Source organism: Papio anubis, chromosome 2 (genome assembly GCF_008728515.1).
Source record: "Papio anubis isolate 15944 chromosome 2, Panubis1.0, whole genome shotgun sequence".
Lineage (NCBI taxonomy): Eukaryota > Metazoa > Chordata > Mammalia > Primates > Cercopithecidae > Papio > Papio anubis.
In genome coordinates this window covers 90360820-90374673 of record NC_044977.1, presented here as the reverse complement: position 1 = coordinate 90374673, position 13854 = coordinate 90360820, and the positions used below count along the sequence as shown (strand labels likewise).

Below are 13854 nucleotides of genomic sequence, written 5' to 3'. Positions count from 1 at the left end.
GTCTCCTTAACATATGGGCCAGAAGTGAGTAGAGGCGACTTTGGCATTGATTTGGCATTCTGATGGGCAGTGAGGGAGAAGGGCCTCTCTTGGCTTTGCCCTGGCTTTCCCCCACCTCAGCCTCATTCTCTGGTCACTGTCCCTGCCTGTGTAGATCACATTCTTTATGCCATTTCTCTCTGTCTCTACCTCTCCTAACCCAGTCATTTTTCCAGCCTTACATCTCTACTTCTCCTAAAGCCTAGCTCTGCCTCTCCACTCTTCCCAATTAACAACCCTATAAGCACTGCCTATTTGACATTTCTCAGACACTGAGCTGCCCACAGTGTCTCTCTTAGGGTTCTTCCATGATTTGGCTCTTCAAGAGCTATCTGACCAACCAGTCTGTGAGTTGCTGGAGGACAGGGAAGCGCTATATATACTTTCCATACCCTCCACAAAGCCAATAACTGTGTTTGATAGCTCTTGATAGCTGACAAATACATCTTAGCTGATGGACTAGATATCAATTTGCAAACAACAAAACATGTGCAAGTCCGCAGAGCTGGTGTGAACTAGATAGGCTGCCACTGGTCTACATGGCTCCTTCATGCAATTATTTTAAAAAGTACTTTCTGAGGTACCGATAAAGTTCTGTCTTGATCTGGTAGTGTGCCATGAGTGTATGTATAAACAAAATCCCATCAATATGTGCGTTCCACTGTACATTAGGCATATCTCCATAAATAAGTAAATGAATTAATGAGTGAATGATGCCCCTTCCTTTAAGAGGATGCAGCCTACACCAGGGCACACAACTTGGAAAGTGGAGCCTGGGATAGAGTTCAGCTTTCTCTCAAACCAGCACTCCTTGGAAAAGACACAGATTATATAATTGTACATGGCCACCTTGACACCAGAAACAGAGAGACCTTCCTTGAGGGATTCTCTAATGCCCAAAGCTCCACATCATCCCAACAGGCTAAGAGGCAGCACTATGGGTGTGGCAGCACTGCTACTCATGGGATTCAAGTCAGGCTTTTCAGTGGCAAATGCTGGAGCCACCTCCTCACAGAGTCCAAGTCAGCTCAGTATGAGGATGAAAAGACTAATTCAGCCTGGGATGACAAGGTAATATGGCAATAGGATTTAACTCCCCCAGAATCATCTCCCTTTTTCCTGGCCCTCTACCCACCTCTATGAGGTTTCTGACTGCCCCAAAACTCAAAATCTTACTGAAAGCAAATATGTCTCTGTGCTAATGCTCTTTCCTGAATGCCCAGAAGCACATCTACAGGGCTTTTTCCTCATCAATGGGCCAATCTGTTCAGTAGCATCTTAGAAGAGAACATGCTAAATTTGGCATCAGGTACCTGAGATGCTCTAGTGAGAGGAAGTAGAAGCCATTGTGATACTGAAGGAGAGATAAGCCATGGAGGTGCTGCTCAGCTGAGGTGCTATGATAAGCTGAATATCAGCTGGAGGAGTAAATCCCACCTCCTAATGGTCTCTGGTTCTCACTTCCTGAGCCTGATAGTCACAGGACCTCAGCACCACAGGCCCAGGTATGAGCCTTGCCCACAGCCAGGTAAGAGATTGTATGACTACTAAATCCAGCAAGAGTCCGTGGTTCCCCTCACCCACAGCGGTTCATGGGTCTGCCCTGCAGCAGAATGTACAGATGAAGTAGAAATGAAACACTAAAAAGGCATATGAGCAATAGACATCAGGCTCCTTACACTCCCTCTGAGCTGCCCAGGTCTTTCCAGAATTTTGTATGATTGGCTCTGCAACATCTGATAAACTACAAGCAGAGCAGCCTGTTTGGTTATCAGAAGAGAAATGACAAATTCCCCATACAGGGAACTCTCAATAACAAGGTATTTTTCCATTCAGCTACAGAAGCTTTCCCTTAGAAGGAGAACACTAAAGCCTGGGTGAGCCTCCGTCAAGCTAAAACCCAAACAGCAACTCAACACGCAGCAAAATGGACAGTGTTTGCAGTGCTAAGAGCTGTGTGCTATCCAACTGCATTACTATTATAGCTAGTGTAAAATGGACAAATCCCACCTCTAAAAAGGATGCTCACAGGCTGACCTGTCTGCCGCAGGTTTCAAGCTACTTAAGAGCTTTTCATTACTGTTTGTTGTCTAAGAAATGACTTCTGAGGAAATAAACACACAAGAGATACAGTCGGGCAGCCAAAGAATAAAAAATTATGCATTCTCACAGTTTATGTGCTCCCACACAGAAAAGCCAGGGCAACATATATCAGCAGACTCACATGGAGCTGGAAGCACCTCCCTCCCACCCCCTGGGGGTTTTGCTACTCCCCAAGCCTATTTGGTGCAAAGATAATGCCTTCTATTTTATCCTGTCATCTCTTAGTAGTTTTCCTGAGTTTTCAGTCTACTACTTATTATATATTGGCATTCCCTTACAGCCTTCACTGCCACTTGACTGTTTTTGCAGGACCTGGGTTGGCATACATTTAAAACAAACTGGTTTCACAGTATTTAATCAGATATGTTCTGTTTAAAGCATTCTGTGTGGCTTTCAGCTTTTCCACTGGTTTGATCTAAATCATAAGGTAACAAGAACATATCTGGTGCTGGATGACTCAATAGCATTTTTGCTTCACCCCAAAATGTTTCCCTAAACCTTGGTGAAAGCACATGATCCTATTAGTATTGTTGGGCCTAAATAAGCACCTCTTGGTGTCCAGTGGGCAATTTTCCTTTCCCCCAAAGGTGATTACAGCCACTAAATGCCCAAGGAAAGCCCAAGACCAAGTTCATGGTTCAACTATTTTCATCTCTCTGTTCCTCGCAGTGACACTTATCTTCCCTGACAGCCACTCCCATTGTGCTCTTTCCTCGGCCCAGCACAATGGACACATGCAGACACCAGCAGACAGGGAGGACGTTTTCCATCCCATTGCTCCCCTGTGCGGAGGGACCAGGCTAAGGTTACATAAGCCCCTCCTGAGCGGTCAGGCCCGAGCGTTGGGGAGAAACGAATTTGGGGTTCGTGACGGAGTCACGGTCTGCAGGCCCCGACTGACCCTGCGCTCGTCATCCTGCCACGCCAAAGCGGGGCAGCTGGAAAGGAAGGGCCGCTTCCCGCGACCACCCAGTTCACACCAGTCCGGCAGGGTTCAAAGTGCGGCCGGACGTCGAACCTCGCTGTCCACACTAGATCGCGGGATCCTGGGCCCGGGCCCCGGCCTCAGGCTGCAGCTCACCGCCCCCCGGGCGCCGAGACACGCGCTTACCTGCCCGGGCCAGGGCCGGGGCCGGGGCCGGGGCCAGGGACTGGTGGTACAGCGGTCGACCGCGCTGCTCCAGCCGCGGGGAGCTGTCCGCCGCCGGCCGGTGCTGAAGGAGGCTTTCCTGCGCCGGGGCTGGGGCCGGGGCCGGGGCCGGGACCGGGGCCGGCGCCTCCGGGCGGCAGCGGCCCGTCGTCAGCGCCGCCCTCCAGGCTGGCCTCGTTGCCCATGGCGGGCAGGCGGGCAGGCGGGCGGGCGGGGTCGGGCTCGCGCTGCGCCCGGGCCGGCGGCTGCCTGGCAGTGCTCACACTCTCGGCGCCGCCGCCGCCGCCGCCGCCGCCATCTCCCAGCTCGGCTCGCGCCGCCGCCTGCCGCTGCGCATGCGCGTCTCGCGGCCCCCGTCCCTGAATACGCCCCCTCCCCCCGTGCGCGCTCCCGCCAGCCCGCTAGGACGTGTGTCCACGCGCCAGCCTCCGGGTGCTGGGAAACGGCCGCCGGCGCCCGCGCATGCGCTGTCCAGGACCCACGCGGCTGTCGCGTGCTGAGAAGGAGCTGGGCGGGGCCCGGCGGGATCGCTGCGAGGGCCCTGTGAGGAGGGGCACCTGCCACTAGAAGCGGCCTCGGGGTCGTCGCGCTGAGCCCTGCTTTGGAGCCGGGGGCGCTTTCCGCCTCGGTGAACTCGAGAGTAGCAACTCTCCTCCGGGTAACTGGAGTGCCACAGCGGGCAGACGTCGTGACGACAGGCCTCGGAGAGGAGAGGGGCCCAAGGATGGCTCAAAGGATGCATAGGAGTTGGGAAGGCAGAGGAACAAGTGTGTTCAGAGATGCGAGGTCGTAGAGGGAAGGAGAGGGAGGGTGCTTGGTGGTCGGGCCGGATTGTGAGGGTCTCTAAGGCCAGCTGGGGAGTGGAACCTTTATCCAGATGGTGATGGGAACCATCTGGGATTCACACTGAGGAACTGGAGTCTCAGGAAGTGCCCCGGGCACAGATGGAGGGTGTGACAGGGCTGCGTGAAGCCAGCTGGGAGGCCACCTCAGTCAGCCCTGGGAGAGTGACCTTGGGGAATGGAGAAGAGGAGTTTATGGTTCTCAGGCCTGGAGCTGTGGATCCCAGGACTGTCTCTCAGGATAATGTTGCCTCTGCATTATCCTGAGAGCTTTCCGAATTACTTCCCCGCTGCCTCACATTTACAACCGGTGTCTGCCCACTACTCAGGATTGTGTGCTTTGGTGGCTTCTCACACAAGCCTGTACTTTCCTATGGGAGAATATTTCCTAGGAAATGCAGCCTATATTCCAGTTCATCTCTGGCTTCATAAATCATGACTGTGTAGAAAGGCTTGAGTAACTTGAACCCATTTTACAAACCCATTTAATTCTCCTAATGTTGTGGAATATATCACATAGGGTGTAAGCAGTTCTTTTTTTTGTTTTTTTTTTTTTGAGACGGAGTCTCGCTCTGTCGCCCAGGCTGGAGTGCAGTGGCCGGATCTCAGCTCACCGCAAGCTCCGCCTCCCGGGTTTACGCCATTCTCCTGCCTCAGCCTCCCAAGTAGCTGGGACTACAGGCGCCCGCCACCTCGCCCGGCTAGTTTTTTGTATTTTTTAGTAGAGACGGGGTTTCACCGGGTTAGCCGGGATGGTCTCGATCTCCTGACCTCGTGATCCGCCCGTCTCGGCTTCCCAAAGTGCTGAGATTACAGGCTTGAGCCACCGCTCCCGGCCGGGTGTAAGCAGTTCTAACTGAACCTAGAATAATCCAGGGATCCCAATGAATGCTGATAGCCAGCCTGCTGGGCAGACTGGTGGCTGTGTCAGTTCTGGTGAGGAGGAGCCAGGACCCTCCCTGGGCCTTCCCCTGTGCCCTCCAAGCTGCTCCCCCTCCACCCCTGGCCTCTGGGATGGAGCAAGTAAGAGAAAGAGGAAATGCAGAGCCCCCACTTCCTGACACTTTCTCCTGACTTTATACCTCCTGTCTTTTGCGCTAAACTGCCTGGCCCCTCTGGAATGACCTAGGATGAAGAGAGCCTCTCTTCCTGCAGATGATGGTCCTTGCCGTGTTTCCTCCTGTGCTGCAGGATGTTTGATACAGCTTCGTGAGTGGTGACTACATGTGCACATTTAGGCTCCAAAAGAGTCCACATCTCAGCCCTGATAGGACCCTTGGCAACTGACTTAGGCTCACTGAGCCTCCATTTCCTATTCTGCAAAGTTAGAATCTTAGTAGCTCCTCGAATATGAGGGATTGTAAGGGTGGAGTGGCTGATGTAGATACTTAATTTTTTTCTTTTTTCTTTTTTTTTTTTTTTGAGACAGATTCTCGCTCTGTCACCCAGCACACAGGCTGGAGTTCAGTGGTGCGATCTCAGCTCACTGCAACGTCCGTCTCCCGGGTTCAAATGATTCTCTTGCCTCAGCCTCCCTAGTAGCTGGGATTACAGGTGCCCACCAACACTCCTGGCTAGTTTTTGTATTTTTAGTAGAGACAGGATTTCACCATGTTGGCCAGACTGGTCTTGAACTCCTGACCTCTGGTGATCCACCCACCTTAGCCTCCCAAAGTGCTGGGATTATGAGCATGAGTCAGTGCACCCAGGCTGATGTAGGTACAACACCAGGACAAGTGACTGGCACATATATGACAACTCTGTTATTAGTTGTCTCCCTGGTGTTGGTCTGGGATGTGGCAGTCTTGTGCCACATATTTCCTCCTGGGGAAGAATATGCTCACAAACATTATGGGCAGGCCAGTGGCCTGACCTTGTCCCAACCCAGGCTGTTATACCTTCACAGACCCCAGTCAGTGTGGGTTGGGCTACTTGAAATAGGGGAAAGGATGTTTATTTTTTGTTTTTGTAGAAACCACAGGAGCTATGGCTTTCCACAGATTTAAATCAACATGCCTCTGGTTCCTGTGTGGTTAATTAGCTCTACCCAGCCTGCAGGCCTGGGGAGTTGCCCTCCTCAGAGTGGATTCCTGGCTGTTAGCAGACCTCCAGGGTCTCTGCTGCCTTGGTGACAAAGGGCACAGCACAGTGGACCCAGGAGGACCTGAAAATGTAGGTTAGAGGTGCCCCTCCTCTCCTCTCAAACTCTCCCAGTTCTGTTTCCTTTGAGGAGCATCCCCAGGAACATGCCTGCCCTGTGTTCATTCACCCCTAACATTCAGCCCAGGGACTCCTACGGACCATGGGATGGTGTTGGCCTCTGGTTATCTGGGGCTCTGATTCAATCTCCCATTTTCATTCACTGTCCCAGAGGCTATTTACCTCCTCTTGATCTAGACTGGGGCTCCTCAACAGCAGGACCTTGTCTGACTGGTCCTATCCCCTGGGCTGGCCTTCAGCAGGCCCTCTGAGGCTGATGGTTGTGCTGGATTCTCCACGACGCTCTGAGCATTTCCCTCACCTGTGCCTCTAAGGGGTCCACCAATCACCAGGCTTAAAAACACCCAGAGAGATCTTTGGCTTTAGCTGCTGACCTAATAAGTAACAGGGAGAGTGCTGGGATTGCATTTAGTTTCTCCTCATGGAGGGGTTGTTGATGAGCTGTCTTCACTCATCCAGAAGAATTCACTAGGGTTGACTGTGCTTTATGACAAATGAATAAACAAACCTTTCAGTTTGTGCAAGCCAGCTGTGTGGTATGTCAAGTATCGCTTCCTCCTGGGTCCAACTGCTGCCCCACCAGGGACAGGATGGACCTAGAAACCCTGCAGGATTTTCCCAGTCCCCTAAGCTTCACTTGCTGAAATATCTTCCCACTTCAGCATAACATGTGACACATGGCAGCCATTTTGGAGATGGCCAGATGAGAGGACAATCAATCCACATGCCTAAATGGAACTGACGGACACCCCCCAGCTTGCTTCTCCAGCCTATGCTCTCAGACACTTGCAGAAGACCAGAGGGAAAATGGAATCAGAAAACAATAACAACAACAAAAAACCATCCAGGGTCATGCACAGTGGCTCACTCCTGTAATCCCAACACTTCGGGAGGCCAAGGCAGGTGGACTGCTTGAGCTCAGGAGTTTGAGACCAGCCTGGGCAACATGGCTAAACCCTTTCTCTACTAAATACAAAAACTAGTTGGGTATGGTGGCATGCACCTGTAGTCCCAGCTACTTGGGAGGCTAAGGTGGGTAGATCACCTGAGCCTGGGAGGTCGAAGCTTCAGTGAGCTGTGATGGTGCCCCTGCACTCCCACCTGGGTGACAGAGCAAGACCCTGTCTCAAAAAAACAAAACAAAATGAAACAAAAAATTCAGGTGGGAAAAGGCCCAATCAGAGTCAGCCCACTGCTGGGATTAGTGGAAATGATTAGTCACCAGAAGGCAAATCGTGGAAGAATGAAGAGATGACAGGACCTTAGGAACTACACCCAGAGGCCAGCTGTGCCATGGGCAAAGCACCATGCAGGTCATCCCCAAGAAGGGGAGAACAGGTAGAGCTCAGACTCTTCCCTGCTTCCCCATAAGTCCAGTTTACCCTGGGCTGATCCTTTCAGCATGGCAGCCTCCATGGGGAGGCACCAGATCCAAAGATGAAGATGTCTATGGGGGTGAAGAAGAATGGCAAACTTTGCAGGCAAGAGTAGGCATCAGAGAGATCAGAGGAGGAAGACAATAGAGAAGGATGACACAGGATAGGCTACATCTAGAGGATATAGTGCCATGGACTTTGGACTATTCCAGAGAGGCTGAGAGAGCTGGCTCCTGTCTACAAGGCTCCTTGAACTCTGCACCCTTCTTTTTGCTAAAGTGCTGCTGAGGCCTGTCTCACTTCCCAATGAGAAGCGACTCAGGAAATTGGCTCCCTGCCCCGTTCCTTCTTTGGGAGAGAGAAACAGAACTGAAGAGGAAGGAAGGAAGCCCAAAGAAACAGAGGTTTTCTTTCCTGGCCGAGGTTTGTTGGCACTGCCCACTAACATAGAGAATAAGGCGGTTCCCTAAGCAAGCCTTAGGCTGGCATGAGGCTACAAACAAGTGATTGTATCTTCATTCTGCTCAGCAGCCCACCTGGGCTGGCCTGGACAACCTCATTGGTATACTGAGGTCTTAAGCTGGCCATGGCCCTTGGGAAAGCAGGAGAAAGGAATAAGCCTGGAAGGTACAGAATTTGCTTGATGCCTTGCCTACATAATTCCTTTACTGTTGCAATTTGCAACTCTTTGCTTGCATTATGTGAAAAAAGTTGGTAAAAAATTGTCAGAAATGTTTACCACCAGCCTAACCCCACCACCCATGCATTGCTCCCGAGAAAGCTAATTAAGGCCCATTGCTATTAGAGTTACATGATTCTGAAGGTTTGTTATGACAAGAAAAAATAATGAAGACACGGTTCCTCCAAGTCGTAGGCATGCAAGTCAAAACATACTGCATCCCAGCCGAGTGTGGGGGCTCACGCCTGTAATCCCAGCATTTTGGGAGGCCAAGGCGGGCGGATCACGAGGTCAAGAGTTCGAGACCAGCCTGGCCAAGATGATGAAACCCCATCTCTGCTAAAAATACAAAAATTAGCCAGGCACGGTGGCAGGCGCCTGTACTCCTAGCTACTCAGGAAGCTAAGGCCTGAGAATCACTTGAAACCGGGAGGCGGAGGTTGCAATGAGCTGAGATCACACCACTGCACTGTACCTTGGGCGACAGAGCAAGACTCTATCTCAAAAAAAAAAAAAAAAAATCCTGCATCCCTTGTCCCTTTGTGTTCCCCCAGACAAGCCTCTGGGCTGGCTTTGCCTGTCTCATGCATGCATGCGCTCATCCCCCTTCAGCCGGCGCATACCTGACTCCTACATAATGCCAGGCCCAGAGAAGACTGTGAGACCTGCCCTTGAGGAGCTCTGTTTGCAGGAAGACAGCGATAGGCACACAAATTGTTTCCAATAAACTACAGAAAATGTCACCAGAATCTCTATTGTGATCCTGTCCCCATCTATCTCTGTTTCGTAGATTGGGGGAGAACAGGCCCGGGTGGAAAGTCATGCACTTATGCCCTCTCCTGACCAGCCCAGATGTCCCACCCCAGACAACAGCAGTTCAGGCATGACTCTGACTGCTCATGGGAAGGGGCAGCTTGCTCAGCCCCTCCATCAGACTCAGTTCTGCATGTCTTTAGGGAAGTCTGTCAGAGAGGTCCCTACCTCCTGACTCCTCTGTGGTTCTTCTACTGCAAACCCAAGGACATTTCTGAGAATCACCCTTTACCATCAGGAATCTCAGGCCATGGGACATAGCCACTCTCTCCACTGAGCTCTATCTCTGTCCTAATCAGAATGGATTGTAGTAGGGGCTTGTTTGTTCTATCATCTTTACCAAGTGCCCAGGGAGCTCCCAGAAGCCACTGGAAAAGCTTCTGCCTTCCAGGAAAGATAGACAGAATGGGATAGAGAGTGAGTCTCTGATAGTGAAGCAAGAGCCTTGTGGCAAGGAGAAAGGTCCATAGGGCCAGGCATGGTGGCTCATGCCTGTAATTCCAGCACTTTGGGAGGCTGAGGTGGGCAAATGGCTTGAGCCCAGGAGTTCAAGACCAGCCTAACAACATGGTGAAACCCATCTCTACAAAAAATACAAAATTAGCCAGGTGTGGTGGCATAAGCTTGTAGTCACAGCTACTCAGGAGGCTGAGGCAGGAGGATCACTTGAGACCGGCAGGCAGAGGTTGCAGCAAGCTGAGATCATGCCACTGCACTCCAGCTTGGGCAATAGGGCGAGACTGTCTCACAAACAAAAAATTGGCACTTTTTGAGCTCTAGGATGAGGACAGCACTGTGCCAGGCCCCCAGGATACAGCAGAAGCCAAGACTGCTAAACCCTTCTGCCCTCACTGAGCTTGTGATTTCAAAGTCTGGCCTTTGCCTGTCTGCTGCTCAAACCAGGCCCTGAACCTGGAGGACTTGACTTCTGGCCCTCAATACAGGACCACTGCCCTGTCCTGTAGTGGTGGGTGTGGTCACAGCATCACCAGGCCAGGCCATGAGCACTAAAGTCATACTCAGGCATCAGGGTTGTCTGAGGAGAACCCCTCTTGGCTCCTCCAGGTTCTGGGCTGGGTGGTAGCAGGTATCAGTCAGGTAGCCACATCTGGGTTACGACAGCTATGTATGTATTATTAACCCCTCCAGCTGGAAGGCCTGGAATGGACATCAGCTTTCTGAGAAAGCAGTCTTTCTGACAATGAGCTGGCAGTGCAGACTGAGAATTCCTATTAAGGCTGGGCAAAGGACATCATCTGCTACCAAGAGAACAAGAAAGGCCACATATTCAGCTGAGATTCCAACCAGGCCCACCTTCCATCTCCAGCTCTGCTCTAGGGATCTTCTTGGGGCTCACAGGGTTGACACATCCCTCTCCTAGCCCTGCATGATCACGAGCCTCTCTGAGGAGGATGGAGTTCCAGGAGTAAGCTTCATGTGCTGCCTGAACCCAGGACAGGGTTTGGGGCACAGTGATTGCTGAGTCAGAGCCACTGGGGTCACACTCAGTACCCCTTCAACCTCTCATATGCATTCTAATCATTACATTAGACACAGGAAGGCAGAGTTGCCCCCTGCCCCAAGCATACCATGTGCTCCTCAAAGAAGCCCAGGAATACACATCTTCAGCATCCCTCCAGGAAACTGTTAGGAAGATGCATAGGAAGAGAGCAAAAGACAGGAGGCAACTAAACAGCCAAACAGGTTTATTTACAGAAATAAGCCTGCAAGGGGTCCCAGTCAGGAGTCTGCCTGGCAGTCAGCATCTGGCTCTGATCATGACAAGCTGAGGCTTTTGTAACAAAGTTTCTGTTGGGGAGGGGTTGGGGAAGTGCTGGCTGGCTGGGACTGTTGTGGACTTTTCCAGCTGGGGGTAGATGTAGTTAGGGCCGTTATGCTCTGTTGAAGCTATAGGCAGGGTTGACATTTGCTTTGTTTCTGAGAACACAGTAGCCAAGGTTGTAAAATGGCATAACTATTGTTAGTCCTCATATTCTCCCCCTCTTTGTTTTAATTATCTCTTTGGATAGGGTTTTTAGCAGAGGGGCAGCTACTCGTTCTGACTGCTTCCTGCTGGTTTAGGGGTGATGGTGTCGGGGGAGGTAGCCTTCCTCTGGTGATGAAGTCATTCGTTGTTGGTGTGGCGGCGGAATGCCACCTTTATATGTCCCATTGTGGTGCAGGCCTCCGAGCAATTGGAAGGCTAACTGTTTCCAGTCGGGCTGCCGTACCGCCTCCCGGTCCCAGCACTTTAGAGGCCGAGACGGGCGGATCACGAGGTCAGGAGGATCGAGACCATCCTGGCTACAAAGCGGTGAAACCCCTTCAACTTCTACTAAAAAATACAAAAAACTAGCCAGGCGAGGTGGCCTGTATCCCAGCTACTCGGGAGGCTGAGGCAGGAGAATGGCGAACTCCCGGAGGCATGGAGCTTGCAGTGAGCCGAGATCCTGCCACTGCACTCCAGCCTGGGCGACAGAGCAAAACTCCGTCTCAAAAAAAAAAAAAAAAAAAAAAAAAGTAACTGTTTCTAAAATGAACTTTTGAAAACAATTTAGCAGCCGGGCATGGTGGCTCACGCCTGTGATCCCAGCACTTTGGGAGGCTGAGGTGGGCAGATCACGAGGTCAGGAGATTGAGACCATCCTGGCTAACACGGTGAAACCCCATCTCTACTAAAAATACAAAAAATTAGCCGGGCGTGGTGGCGGGCGCCTGTAGTCCCAGCTACTGGCTGAGGCAGGAGAATGGCATGAACCCCAGAGGCGGAGCTTGCAGTGAGCCGAGATCGAGCCACCGCGCTCCAGCCCAGGCGACAGAGCAAGGCGACAGAGCAAGGCGCTCCAGCCCAGGCGACAGAGCAAGACTCTGTATCAAAAAAAAAAAAAGAAAGAAAGAAAGAAAAAAAAGAAAACAGTTTAGCAAGCAGGGTGAAAACAATGAAAGGGCTGACGAAAAGGAGTACCCAAGGGATGAAAGAACCGAAAAAGTTATTGGCGAGTTGTTTGGGTAGACGTTCTGCAATCTAGGTTTGGATATTCCTTCTTTTACCAAGCTAGATTTGTTTGTAAAGAAACAGCATTCTTGGCTGGGCACTGTGGCTCATGCCTGTAATCCCAGCATTTTGGGAGGCTGAGGCAGGCAGATCACCTGAGGTCAGGAGTTTGAGAGCAGCCTGACCAATATGGAGAACCCCTGTCTCGACTAAAAATACAAAATTAGCCCAGCATGGTGGCACATGCCTGTACTCCCAGCTATTTGGGAGGCTGAGGCAGGAGAATCGCTTGAACCCAGGAGGCAAAGGTTGCAGTGAGCCAAGATCATGCTATTGCACTCCAGCCTGGGCAACAAGAGCGAAAGTTCGTCTCAAAAAGAAAGCAAGAAAGAAAGAGAGAGAGAGAGAAAGAAAGAAAGAAAAGAAAGAAACAGTATTCTTCTTGCAGGAAGAGGCATAGACCTCCCTTTTTTGCAGTGAGGATGTCTAGTCCCCTATGGTTTTGAAGTACTACTGCTGCAAGGGAGTTTATTTGATCTTATATATGATCCAGTTGAGTTGCTATTTCCATTAGTCCCTCCTTTAGTTGGGTAGACAGGGGAACTGAAAAAGCTATAAACTTGCAGAACTAAAGCCTATTGCAGAAGAGATTCCAAGAGCAGCGAGGATTGGAATTAGCTGGATTGCCCTTTTTATTTTGGTGCGCGCACACGTGTGTGTGTATGTGTGTGTGTGTGTGGTGGGAGGAGAAATTCTTGGTCCTTTGTGGCAACAGACGAGGGAGGCGTAACTAAGCCAAAGTGCAAGTTCCAGTCCAATTAGCAGACAGACAGCTGTAGAAATTATGTCAACATAAGAAGAAATAAGGGCTGGAGGGGGCTAGACAGGCAGCAACATCTGCTTAAAATAACAGGTGGTAGTTTGAGGCATCCCGACCTGATCCTCCTTCCCGTTCAAATGACACAAAGGAGGAAGCTAGGTGGGTATCGGTTAATAGTTGGAGAAGGGGGTAATGAGTTACCAAAGGTATTTCTGAGAATAGTTTGTGTTCAGATGAATCGAGAAAGAATCGGGTTGGACCCGGAAGGGGAAGAAGTTGGCATTTGGATTTTTCATGTCTACCATAGATATTGAATAAAGGCAATGTATTAGCTGGCCTTCACTCACTGCAAAAATCTGACCCTTGAGGCTGAGTGCAGTGGCTTGCGCCTGTAATCCCAGCAATTTGGGAGACCGAGGTGGGTGGATCACTTGAGGTCAGGAGTTCAAAACCAGCCTAGCCAACATGGTGAAACCCCGTCTCTACTAAAAATACAAAAATTAACCAGGAGTGGTAGTGGGTGCCTGTAATACTGGTTACTTGGGAGGCTGAGGCAGGAGAATTGCTTGAACCTGGGAGGCGGAGGTTGCAGTGAGCCAAGATTGCGCCACTGCACTCCAGTCTGGGCAACAGAGAAAGACTCCATCTCCAAAAAAAAAAAAAAAAAAAAAAAAATCTGACCCTTGGTTACATTCATAAGCGTTATTATATGTAGGGAGAGAAAATCTGAAGGGGTAAGGGGGAGTGGCTATGGCTGATGAGTTGGGTCACTGATGAGAATGGGTCACTTCCTCCTGTTGTAGAGGAATAACTAGAC

At 50.9% G+C, this 13854-nt stretch overlaps 2 protein-coding genes across 9 annotated transcripts in view; one reads left to right on the top strand and one right to left on the bottom strand.

Moving 5' to 3' along the window:
* BSN (bassoon presynaptic cytomatrix protein) overlaps positions 1-3477 on the bottom strand; it is a 113578-nt gene extending 110101 nt beyond the window's left edge. The window contains exon 1 of the mRNA XM_021933911.2: positions 3254-3477. Coding sequence (XP_021789603.2) covers positions 3254-3477 — 224 coding nt within the window. The remainder of the gene's footprint in view (positions 1-3253) is intronic.
* DAG1 (dystroglycan 1) overlaps positions 1-13854 on the top strand; it is a 500879-nt gene that overhangs the window by 445274 nt on the left and 41751 nt on the right. The gene's annotated exons all lie outside the window — the stretch shown is intronic.